The sequence below is a fragment of the Sebastes umbrosus genome, chromosome 4 (assembly GCF_015220745.1).
Source record: "Sebastes umbrosus isolate fSebUmb1 chromosome 4, fSebUmb1.pri, whole genome shotgun sequence".
Lineage (NCBI taxonomy): Eukaryota > Metazoa > Chordata > Actinopteri > Perciformes > Sebastidae > Sebastes > Sebastes umbrosus.
The window spans coordinates 10,046,459-10,058,589 of record NC_051272.1 but is presented as its reverse complement, the minus strand read 5'-3'; the positions used below and the strand labels follow the sequence as shown (position 1 = coordinate 10,058,589).

General features: G+C 42.7%; 1 protein-coding gene across 7 annotated transcripts in view; it reads left to right on the top strand.

Moving 5' to 3' along the window:
- Nucleotides 1–276: 276 nt before the first annotated feature.
- ptprz1a (protein tyrosine phosphatase receptor type Z1a) overlaps nucleotides 277–12,131 on the top strand; it is a 92,947-nt gene continuing 81,092 nt past the window's right edge. Inside the window, exon 1 of one of the 7 annotated variants that reach the window (XM_037767388.1) lies at nucleotides 277–673. In XM_037767388.1, the coding sequence (XP_037623316.1) occupies nucleotides 613–673 (61 nt within the window). In that variant the 5' untranslated portion in view covers nucleotides 277–612. The remainder of the gene's footprint in view (nucleotides 674–12,131) is intronic. The other 6 variants (XM_037767387.1, XM_037767393.1, XM_037767390.1 and 3 more) reach the window with 6 other exon arrangements.

Here is a 12,131-nt window from a genome sequence, read left to right as displayed (position 1 = left end):
AAAATACATGAATGAACATAAACAAAACTAAAAAAATATACTAATGTGAACTGTTTTTCCATTCTTCACTTCATTACTTATTCCTCCCCTTAATTTATTTTTCCCTTCTATTATTATTTTTTTTATTTCTTTCTTAATTTTTTTTTAAAAAATGTCCTAATAACGCTCTGTTCTTATTGAACAATAATAATAATAATAAAAAAAACAACTTATAATAATAATAAAAGAAATACATGAATGAACATATACAAAACTCTAAAAAAAAAAATACAAATGTTGACTGTTTTTCTGGATGTGTGGAGGAGGTGAGGCCGGTGCGGCTGCAGGCTGTGGGCGGTGCAGAGCTTCAGTCTGGCGGCTCGTCTCCAGTCAGTCAGTCGGTCGGTCGGTGTGGAGGAGAGCGGACGGAGCTGAGCGGAGCACCGGGACCCGGGATCTGTACCACACACACATACATACACACACACACGGCAGCAAGACCACAACCCGAGCGACCAGGCAGACCGGACCGGAGCAGCATGGAGCTGTGAGGGCTGCCGGGACCTGCTCCCCAAACAAACACCAAACAAACACCAAACACCGTTTCATTTGTGTGTTAACCGCATCAACAACATGGAGACTACGGGCTGCTGGCTGCTCCTGGCTGCACACTTCATCCTCATCTGCCAACAAGGTAAGACATGCTATCACTCATGTTTTGTCCTCACATGACACAGAAACGCGTAAATCTTCTCATGTTGTTTCCACTTTATTGACACCGACTGGTTTTCAACTTGCTGCGCACAACTTTAAAGGTCCCATATCATGCAATTTTTTTTGTATTTTGTGTTTCTACTAGAACATGTTTACATGCTGTAATATTAAAAAAAAACATTATTTTCCTCGTACTGTCTGCCTGAATGTACCTCTACATATCCTCTGTCTGAAACGCTCCGTTTTAGCTCATTGCAACAGAATTGCTTGTTTCAAATGCACAATTTCTGAATACGGGCTGTGTGTGTTTCTCCGTATATTGAGCGTTTTGATAGTTTAACAGTATTTATATTGCACTTAAACCTTCTTTATAATGTAAAAGACCTGAAAATCTCACTTTTTACAAAATGGGACCTTTAAGGTGATTGCGCAGGTGAGCCGGGAAGTGCATGAGCTCTGCCCACAAACACATTAAAGACCTCTTGCGACTGTTTTTCTATTTTTTTGTTACAATTCGAAATATATTTTGCTCCGTTTTATTTCCAGGAGTGAACCTGCAGCGTTCAGTTTTTATGCACCAAATATTTGGAACAAGCTCCCAGAAACCTGCAGGACCAACTCCAACTCTAAGTTCTTTTAAATCAAAGCTTAAAACTTTTCTGTTTGCTGCGGCTGCCTTTTATTAAACCAGATAATGATCTTATATTGCACTACAGCTTTTACTCTTGTGTGTTATATTCTATTTTAGCTTCTATCCTAGCTTTTATTTTTAGCTTGTTTTTTATTTTCTAATTATTAAAGGGACTATTTGTATCTTCAGAAATGCTTGTTAACAGCGACACCTGTGGCCATAAAGTCAACGAAAGTTAGCGTCCGGCTTGCACTTGCTCGCTCTAAATAGACATGAACGAGCATCGCTCAAAACGGTGAGGCGACACATGTCAGCTAAAACCACAATAACACTCTATATTTCACCTGCTTGGCAGTAATGTTAGCTGATCAGACGACGGTCTCTCCATGAATCAATGCTGATCCTAGTGTTGGCTTTTCCTGCTTCAGCCTCTGGGGCTGACACAGCGGGGCTCCGCATCGAGTAACGTTATCGCCTCCCAACCGCAGCCGGAGTGAACAGGGGAGACACTGGCACCTGGTCAGAGACGATAACGTTTCTCGCTGCGGAGCCCCGTCACTTTACAAGACACGGAGAACCTCTGTTGGTCTGGAGGAGCTGCAGCAGTTATTTCTGCACAAACGTCCACTGTACATTCACTAGATATTCTCAGAGCTACTAACTCTCCTGCAGTGTGGAGTGTGCGCGCATGAACGTGAGGTGGAGCCACACACGCGAGCGCGCATGGGCTCCCGACCCGGTAAATTTATATGTGTAAAAAGTTACAAACAGTCCCTTTTAATGTTTTTATAACTGTTTTAATTATGTCTTAATGTTCTTTTGCACTTTGTCGCAATGTTTTTGAATGTTTATGTAAAGCACTTTGAATTTCCCTGTTGCTGAAATGTGCTCTACAAATAAAGCTGCCTTGCCTTGCCTTGCTGTGCGTAACGCGTTGTGCGTCTTTGGAAACATTCAAGGAAACGAGTCTAAATCGTTTTTTTAACTAAATTTTCACACGTGGCTGGTGATTTTCTGTTGATCATCTGCTCCTCTCCTGGGGTCTGTGGGATCGCAGATTAAAACATTTGCGAGGCGCAGAGGCGTCACACATCAGCTCCAAACCGGAGCTGTCAAGCATGAAAGGAGAAGTTTGGACACGGTAGTCTGACTGGCTTATTAAGGGTGTCAGAGGCTCCATATCTGGCAACAACAACAGCAGTAATCCTGTAATGCTTCTCAGAAACAGATACTATCACTGCAAAAAATACTATCAACTAATACACCGTCTGTTTTTATTTCCCCTCCTGAAGCCTTTTCTAGCATTTGTTTGGTGGTGTAGGAGAGAAAGAAACGCATGGAAGTCTTTAAATCTCTGCAGGAATATTCAAGTTATGGTGATTGTAGGTGTCTGATCAGGAAGAGACTTTCAGTGTTTGTGGAGTCTGTAAAAGTAAATCAGCCTGTTTTAGGTTTGATTTAAGTGTTTGTTTGGACTGTTCCAACCTGCCTGTTTGCAAAAATTAAGGGATGCAGGTTTTAAAAAAATAGTATAGTGAGAAACATCCAGCAGTGATGCAGCTTTACATCCAGCCAGGAGCTGTCAGTAGCTTTCAGGAGCCAGTAAACCACCTTTTTTAAATTTGATAAAGCAGCAGCAGCAGCAACGCCCTTAATGTGTTTGACTCATTTAGTGTTCAACATCTGAGATGTGATGACATGTGTGATCATGTTTGCGCTCCAGTATGATTGTTGAAAACCTGTTTCAGTGCCAACAGTAAAATCATACTTTTTTCAATACTTAAAGCTCCAGTAGGTATAATGTTTTTGGCATCATTGGGCAAAAATTCCATAATAACCTTTCAGCATATTGTAATTCAAGTCTTAGAGATAACTAGACTTCTGCACCTCCTCATGGCTCTGTTTTCAGGCTTTAAAAAATCTTTGGCCAAACACAGGTTATTTCAGAGAGAGAGCGTTTCTATTGGCTGTGCTCTGGCTGGTGGGCGGTGCTTGGTATTTTCTCAACTGATCTCAACATGGCTGCCGGGTCACAAACGTTCTCATTTTACAGCTAAACAGTACACTACAAGATGTTTCTGAAGACATTTGAGGAGAGAAATAGGCATTACAGTAACAGAATATTGATTCATATTTGATTAGCGCTGCCTAGTTTGACCGTTTGATCGGAGTTGGCAAGTGATTGACAGCTGCTCAGAGACAGCAGGCTCCAGATCAGCTCTGATTGGTTGTTTCCCTCCGGTCCGTGAAATCTTGCAGATGCCGTTAGGAGCACCGGAGGACAGAGGAACATTTTTTTTTTTGTTCATGTCTCATGCACTACTGTCAGGATATAGTGACTGTTTTATAAAAATAACTTTTTTAATCATATTTGCTCCATTTCTACCCACTTCAGCTTTAAATGAGCCATACAAGAACTTTGTCAAAAATAAATTTATTTTTTAACCGACGGACCCGGTACTGAGTTCGGCTGAGCTGTGTGTTAAAACACTGCCTTTAAAAATGTCATAAAATGCTGTGCTGGTCTTTTTTTCTGAATTGTTTCTAAAAGACGAGGCCTTAACGCGACTAAAACAACACTGCAAGTTTATTTTGTCCAAACAATGTTTGCTTGGCAGTAATTTCAATATTTTAGCTACAAAATCAACGTACGAGAAATTGTATTTTTACTTTATAATATTTTTGACTGTTTTTATATTGAATGTACAGTCTTGACTTTGGATTCGTATTCTTATTTACATTGATATTGATCTTATTTTTTATTATCTAAGTTTTACTTGATCATGTTTCATTATTATAATAAAACTACTCCATTTGGAGTCAAAATTATACAATTTAGTTGTTTTTTTATTGATTTTATACTGTGCACAATGGTAGAATGTGATGATGCACAGGGTAAATGTCATGGCCAAAGGCTCCATTGTGTGCACATAGACTCCTGTAGTGGATATCAGTAGTATTTTATAGCCAGATTCCCTTTCAAGAGGTAGAAAACTCATTTCGCACACTTTGGGTATCCAAGTGGCCAAACGTAGAATCCACCTGGTCCTATCCTTACTAAAACCTTTGTAGAATCTATGTGCTTTGTGTTATTTATATCTGTTTTGGCACAGTTGTAGTCAAGGAGTTGCTTAATGAATTCAGTGGCATCTCTGTGCATTGCATCATTGCTATAATGGTGTTATTCACTGTCTAATCTAGAAAACATTTTAGGCGAGGATAAAAATGTACATTTTTCCTTTGGTTCATCACAAATTTACTTAGGCATAGTAACAGTCACAATGTTACTGACACTGGGGATGAATTCTCTGAGGTCTTACCTATCCATAGAGACCAAGATCATGCATATAGACCTGGTAGTTGTGGAGCTATTCTTGATTTATTTTGGGTATGTCTGTCAAGGTGAACCACACCTTCCAGCACCCTAGAGCTTAAGAGGTTAAATGTGGAAGAGGTGAACTAATGAGCTACTTGTTAACAACTTAGCTCCTAATTTACTTAATCAGTTAGTTGCGTTGGTTGATTTTTGCACCTGAATGTGTAAGAACTTAACAACAAATCAAGTGCTGACATAATATTTTAGCGAGGACTAAGACTTATGGGCAATAATCAGAGTACTTTACAGCATCTTACACATATATGAATGAGTCAGCGAAACAATCTGACTACAAGGTCCATTTGGTAGCTGTTCTGGAGCTTTTGATCATATCACATGGCACATGTAGATTCAGGCGATAACACTATACAGGCTTCTTGTTTATGTTGGCTTGAAAGTTGAAGTTCAAAGTTTATTGTTGAAGTTGGAAACAGCAGTTAAGAAAACGATCTCTCCAGATCTAGTGTAGTATCTGTTCTGTCAGCGATGTGTTTTACAGATGGATGATTTGATTTGGTGACATAGTTCATTTGGACTTTCTTTGCTCTTCTCACCTCCGGGTCTGAAAAGTGACGCCAATGCTGAAGTGCCTTAAACTCGCATTCTTTCTAACATCCAGCAGGGGGCGACTCCTCTGGTTGCTAAGAGAAGTCTGATTGTATAGAAGTCTATGAGAAAGTGAGCACTTAAATTAATCTCACATTTGTATCTGTTCAAAATGTACCTTAAAGGGAGATTTGTCAAGTATTTAATACTCTTATCATTATGGGAGTGGGCAAATATGCTGCTTTATGCAAATGTATGTATGTATTTATCACTGGAAATCAATTACCACAAAACAATGACAAATATTGTACAGAAACCCTCACAGGTACTGCATTGAGCATAAAAAAAAATATGCTCAAATCATAACATGGCAAACTCTACAGCAGTCAGTGTGTCAGTGTGCTGACTTGACTATGACTTGCCCCAAACTGCATGTGATTATCATAAAGTGGGCATGTCTGTAAAGGGGAGACTCGTGGGTACCCATAGAACCCATTTTCATTCACATATCTGGAGGTCAGAGGTCAAAGGACCCCTTTGAAAATTGCCATGACAGTTTTTCCTCGCCAAAATTTAGCGTAAGTTTGGAGCACAAGACAATTAAACTGCGTACATTTTTACCAGAGGCAAATTCATGTATTTCGGTGTGTGAAGGCCTTTAGGATGGTATCTTTTGGAACTTCTCTACTAAAATTTAAAATAAATTTCAGTGTGTTTGTAATAACGGACCCACCGGTGCGTCCTGCAGGGTCGAAGAGGTTTAAGAAGTCAGTGGGGATGAATCAGGATTTGTCACCATAAGCCTGAACACTGGAAGGGGTTTCCAGCTCCTTATCCCCTGGTTTGCCCTCCCAGCCGTACGGTACAGTCGCAGCGTGCCAGAGAGGACACTGATCTGCTTGGTTGAATCTTTTCGGGGGGTGAGACTTGAAACAAAGATTAGGAGGTGGGGGGGAGAAGCTGGTCGGAGCCAGTTTTAGCTGAAGAGATGTGAAACCTTTTGTGCCTGGGCCAGTGAGCCTGGATCTGTGCTGGATGATTCGGTACCTGCAGAAAGCCTCCGGGCTCCCTCACGCCTCCTCCCTTTTCATTTGGGCTTTTTTAAATGAAGCTTTGCTGAAACGTCGGGGCACAAAGGAGGTGCCAGCTCGCTGAGGAGGCAGCACAGGAATGGTTGATGGTGGAAGAAAAGACACATGAGGAGAAAACTCAGCACCATCTGTCCTCCCAAAAGATATTTGTGAATGGGCAGTGCCAGCCGTGCCCTGCGCTCCGCCCGGCCTCATGGAGTCTCCGGGCCTCTTGTTGTCTAACAGGGAGTCTGCTGACAGATGGCCGTCACAGTCAGGCAGTCTGTCAGTCAAACACATGCAGGGGGAGGCTGTCGACGTGATGCCCACCACCACAGACACCAAGCATGCCAACCTGGGCTGAGCTTATTTTGTTTGTTTGTTTGTTTGGCTCACAGTGATTTTATTAATTATTATTGGTGATACAGGTGATAAAGGTATTTATTGTTTGGTTTGTTGTCAAGGACCACAATGGAAATAAGTCTTGGACTTCTAGTTGAGATATGGAGACTTAAAAAGGTATATTACGGGGTCTGATTGCCATCTCAGCTTAACACTTCCAACATTGCGGTTGCCACTTGTTTGGTGTTTCCTTTTTTTAACAAAATTTTCTATCTATCCATCTATCCATCTATCCATCTATCCATCTATCCATCTATCCATCTATCCATCCATCCATCCATCCATCCATCTATCTATCTATACACCGATCAGCCATACAATTAAGACCACTGACAGGTGGTGAAGTGAATAACATTGATTATCTCGTTACAATGGCACCTGGCAGTGGGTGGGATATATTAGACATTTTGAACTTTGTGTTGGAAGCAGAAAAAATGGGCAAGCGTAAGGATGTGATAGACTTTGACAAGGGCCAAATTGTGATGGCTAGACGACTGGGTCAGAACATCTCCACAACTGCAGCTCTTGTGGGATGTTCCTGGTCTGCAGTGGTCAGGACCTACCAAAAGTGGTCCAAGGAAGGAAAACCGGTGAACTGGCGACAGGGTCAGACCCAAGGCTCATTGATGCACGTGGGGAGCGAAGGCTGGCCCGTGTTGTCCGATCCAATAGAAGAGCTACTGGAGCTCAAACTGCTGAAAAAGTTAATGCTGGTTCTGATAGAAAGGTGTCAGAACACACAGTGCATTGCAGTTTGTTGCGTATGGGGCTGCGTAGCCGCAGACCAGTCAGGGAAGATCCCAGGACGAGCAGCACAGAGAAGCCTGAGTGAAGAAAGAGGAAACTAGGAAGAGAGAGAGAGAGAGAGACAGCTGTAAACAAACAGAAGGTTAGAGAAATGCAGTGGGTTTCAGAAAGTTTACAGTATTCTCGCTTGCAGGACAAACAAAGACTGTAAGTACCAGGCTTAATGCTTTATTGAGACTGGGGTAATGGTAATCAAGGCCTGAAGTAATCAAAGAATAAGCAACTAACCGGTGAAAAGATGAGTTTTAAATTTGGATTTAAAGGCCTCAACAGACTCAGACTGTGTGATGTCTATAGGGAGGTTATTCCACGGTAGGAAAAGTCCTTGTAGGATCAAACGTAACAGTAAACACTACACATACAGTAAAGTATGGAAACACTTTGGGTTTCACACATCACGGCTAAAGCTGCATGCTAACTGTCATGGACAGGAAACGTTATCGTATTGCGGTAAGGTACGGTCAAGCCGGCCGTCACTCTCATCTCCGTGGTCAAATGGGCCGACGCTACAACTGTTGAGCAGCCATATACTGACATTTATGTTAAATGCATCTTTATTCTTTGATTTTTGGGTTGCTTGAAAAAAATTTAATAAATAATTCCTGATATATTTGACTTCAAGACATCTCTGACTACATACATGCTGAAAATCAAACATTTTAATGTATTAATTTAGATATGTTCCAAAGTAAAAGTCCCTAGAAGTGTTTGATTCAACTTTTTCCCCATGGTCTAGTGTTAAAAAAGTTAACAAAAATCACAATAAAACAAAAATAATATCGAATTGGCACCCAAGTATTGTGATAGTATCTAATCAGGAGATGAGGTGAATCATCCCAGCTCTAGTTAAAGCTCATTTGGATTCTGTTTGTCCTTTTGAGGAAAGACACAAACAAGACTGTGGTCACCTCAGATGACCTCTTCTTTCTACCCTCCCATTTATTTCCTCCTGTTTCTCACAATCCTCTCTCTCTCTTCCCGTCGTTTTATCCCTCCAGCTCTGGCTGGGCGGACGTCCCTCGCTGCCCCACTGATAGTCTGGAGAAAAAGAAGCAGATTTCCAGTCGTGGCAGTGGGGGTATTTGATGACCAGATTAGTGGGTATTAGGCTCAACGGCATTCACTCAGGCATACACAGGGGCCACCGGTTTGAATCCTCCCGAGTCGCCCCTCTTTTTCTTTCCACGGGCCCTCGGCTGAATGGAGGCCGGGGTTACGTGGGGAAACAACCAGCCGGGTCCTCGGCGGAGGTCAGCTGAGGAGGCTCGTCCGTCCTGCGCCGCCTCCTCTGGCCCGGCCCGGTGAATTATGCTGTCAGAGGGGAGATTTGTTTTGTAACAGTAGGAAAGGGGGCAACTACAGAAAGAAGGGAGGTGTAAGAGGGCAGATTGAGGAGGGGGGAGGGGGTTGGGGTGCAGAGCAACAGAGAAAAGAAGAGGGTGAGGGGTGGTTTCAGGGTGGGGGGGGAGCATTTAAGCGTGACGCATGATGGCACTGCGATTTGTCCCAGTGGCGGCGGCGGTGAGGAGGAGAGGACGCTGTCACACTGTGATGCTGAAGCAGAAGTGTGGGAGCGCAGTGTGTTAGGGTGAGGGGGTGCACACACACACACACATACACACATTCTTCCTCCGACGCCTCACAGAGCGATGGAGTGCAGGTTAAGCAGCACTCCTGCCTTCATTAGTCTTCGTTAACACCCCCAGCCTCACTGTGAGTCTCCCATCACTGTTCTCAGGCCTCCGTTCGCCTCACACACTGTAAAAAAACTCCCGTCCTAACAAGTCGTTTGCTCTCAGACTTTAGCAGGTGGATTGTTGAAAGTGTACCCTTACGAAAAAGTAGTATACTTCAAGTTTATTTCATGAATTATACTAAAGTAAAGTTCAAGTATATTCCCTCGAAGTATACTTTATGTAGTAAGTATACTAATATCAATGTACTAGTAGTATACTTATAAGGGTACTAAATTGGTCCACTTTTTAGTAGAGCTGGGACGATTCACCTATCTCCTGATTCGATGCTATCACGATACTTGGGTGTCGATTCAATACGTATTGTGATTTTTAAGTATTGCAATTCGATATTACGATTTATTGCGATTTTTCGTAACTTTTTTTTAACACTAGACCATGTAAATAAAAGTTGAATCGCTGAACTAAATTTTGGCGAGGAAAAACTGTCATGGCCATTTTCAAAAGGGGTCCCTTGACCTCTGACCTCAAGATATGTGAATGAAAATGGGTTCTATGGGTACCCACGAGTCTCCCCTGTGTGTTTCATTTACAATTAATCGTGATTAAATATTTTATCCTCTTAAGGACTTCAGAGCAACTTTTTTTTAAAGTGATGCACGAGGGTTAAGATGTCAGAGGCAACCAGGATGGAGACCAATGGTCAGTTTCTTTGAGCCATGTTTCAGTCTTTAACAGTAACTTCTTCAAATACAGATTTGGATGAATACTTAATCGACTATAGCAGCTAATTTTCAAGTTATTTATTTGAGCAGTTTGTGGCTTTAGAGTTTGGTGAGTCTCATATTGAGCTTTCAAGTCTTATTTTTTCTTTAAATGATTTTTCAGAAACAACCCTCAGAATCTCAACACCACAATGTGTTAGATCACTGCACTGAATGAAGAAAGAGACACCTTTCCTACAAAATAGAGATATCTTGGATGTCTAGTGGATCAGTTTTCTACATATTTCTCCCAGCCTGACTCATTTGCCATCTTTTGAGAATTTAAAATAATCAATATTTGGATCAACAACATGAGATTGTAAAGATGGAAGACTTCAGATTTTAAGGTTTTTTTAGCCGTTAAAGAGATTTTTTTTTGCAGTGCATTTCCTCAGGGCCTCCTTCTTACTCTTCAATCTCCGTTTTCTGTCCTCAGCTCTTAATCTCTCATTTTCTCTCCTCCTTTCACAACTTCTGTGTGCTCCTGCACATCTTCCGTCTCCCACATTTCTCCCCTTTTTAGAGCCTCATGCCTTCATCCTTCTACTGTCTGTCCCTCCTCCTCCTCCTCCTCCTCCTCCTCCTCCTCCTCCTCCTCATCCCCCCTTAACGTTTTTTAATCCTCCTCCTCCTCCTCCTCATTTGTCTCCTCTCTCGTTTCTGGGCGGGTAAGGGATGAGGGGTGTCGAGGCTGTTTTTTTTTTTTCTTTTGGTTAGCCAACCATCTTGTCTTTGCTGGTGTCCGCCTGGTGCTCTGCCACCACCCTTCCTCCTCCTCCTCCTCCTCCTCCTCCTCCTCCTCCTCCTCGGTACCCACCGCCGCTCTGGACGCTGTAATGGATGACGGGGCAGATCCGGGTGGCCCACAGCCCCTCTGAAAGGGGGGCCACTCACACTGGGGCCCATTGCAGCGGAGAACAAGTGGAGCCCCCGTAGAGTAGCTGGTGGAGAGCCATTTGATTTGTCCTCCACTTTTCTCCCTGTTCTCTCCACTCCTCAGCTGCCTGCGAGTGTGTGGTCTCCCTTCGATTCTGGATGTTTCGATGGCCCTCGTTTCTCAAACCGCTGAATGCGAAATCCGAAAAAAGTGACGCAGAAAAAGGCCAGCGATAAAAGGCCTGCGTGGAGGACGCAGGTCGGTCAAAGTCCTCTTCAGTAAAAGGGCCGATTCGCTCCTTTTCTTCCCCATTCACCGGCTGTTGGAGGGGATCTTAGCAGGTGAATGCGTAGACGCTTTAGGCAGATGTTGCCATGCACAAAGGGATTCGATGGGCCTCAACAAGGCTTTTCAAGTATTTACAGAACATTTACATTTACATTTCAGGCATTAGTCTGATCCTCTTATCCAGATCAGACTCCATTGAGTGCAGCAGGAGAATGAGCTTAAATTCCTCGATCATCGACATTACAAGCTAACAGTAGCAGGGGGTCGAGCTGTACAGCGCCGTGTCAGGACTCCACAGTCTCCAAAGAAGTAAGAGAAGAAGAAAAGGGACCCAAATATGTTGGGTTTTTACAACAATGTGAAAGAGTGGACTAACAAGTAAATTTCACACAGCGTTAATGGGTTTTCAGGTCACTTGGGGGCCTAAAAACAAGCCAAAAAACATATTATCACTTTGTAAGGTCGCAACCCAAGGTTACAAATCTCATAGGTAGGGGCATGAATAGCACAACATTACAAGGACAATCCGTGATTTATTTTAGGTGATTTGTGTGTAATTTTGACGCCTAATTGGATTGTAATCTACGATAATGTCCGCAGTTAGGTTTAGGGAACAAAACCACTTAGTTAAGTTGAGGGAAAAACGTCATGGTTGGGCTTCAAATAAGTCTGGAAACTGAGTAAAATACGTACGGAAACAACGTCACATAGGTACAGAAAACACATCACAAATGTCACTAAAACCCGTGACGAATGTTGCTAATGTTTGGGATGTATCGATCCGACTTTTACAGTCCCGATAGCGATACCTGGGCTTTGGGTATCGGCCGATACCGAGTACGAGCAAAGCCCAACTTGGGCACTGCATGTTGTGATGTGCAACTAAAACGTGTTGTCGGTCGCAAGCGTAAACGGTATATATACAGATACAGTATCTATGGTCGTGGTCGCCGGTAAACAACATTTGGTGTAGCTCTATTGTC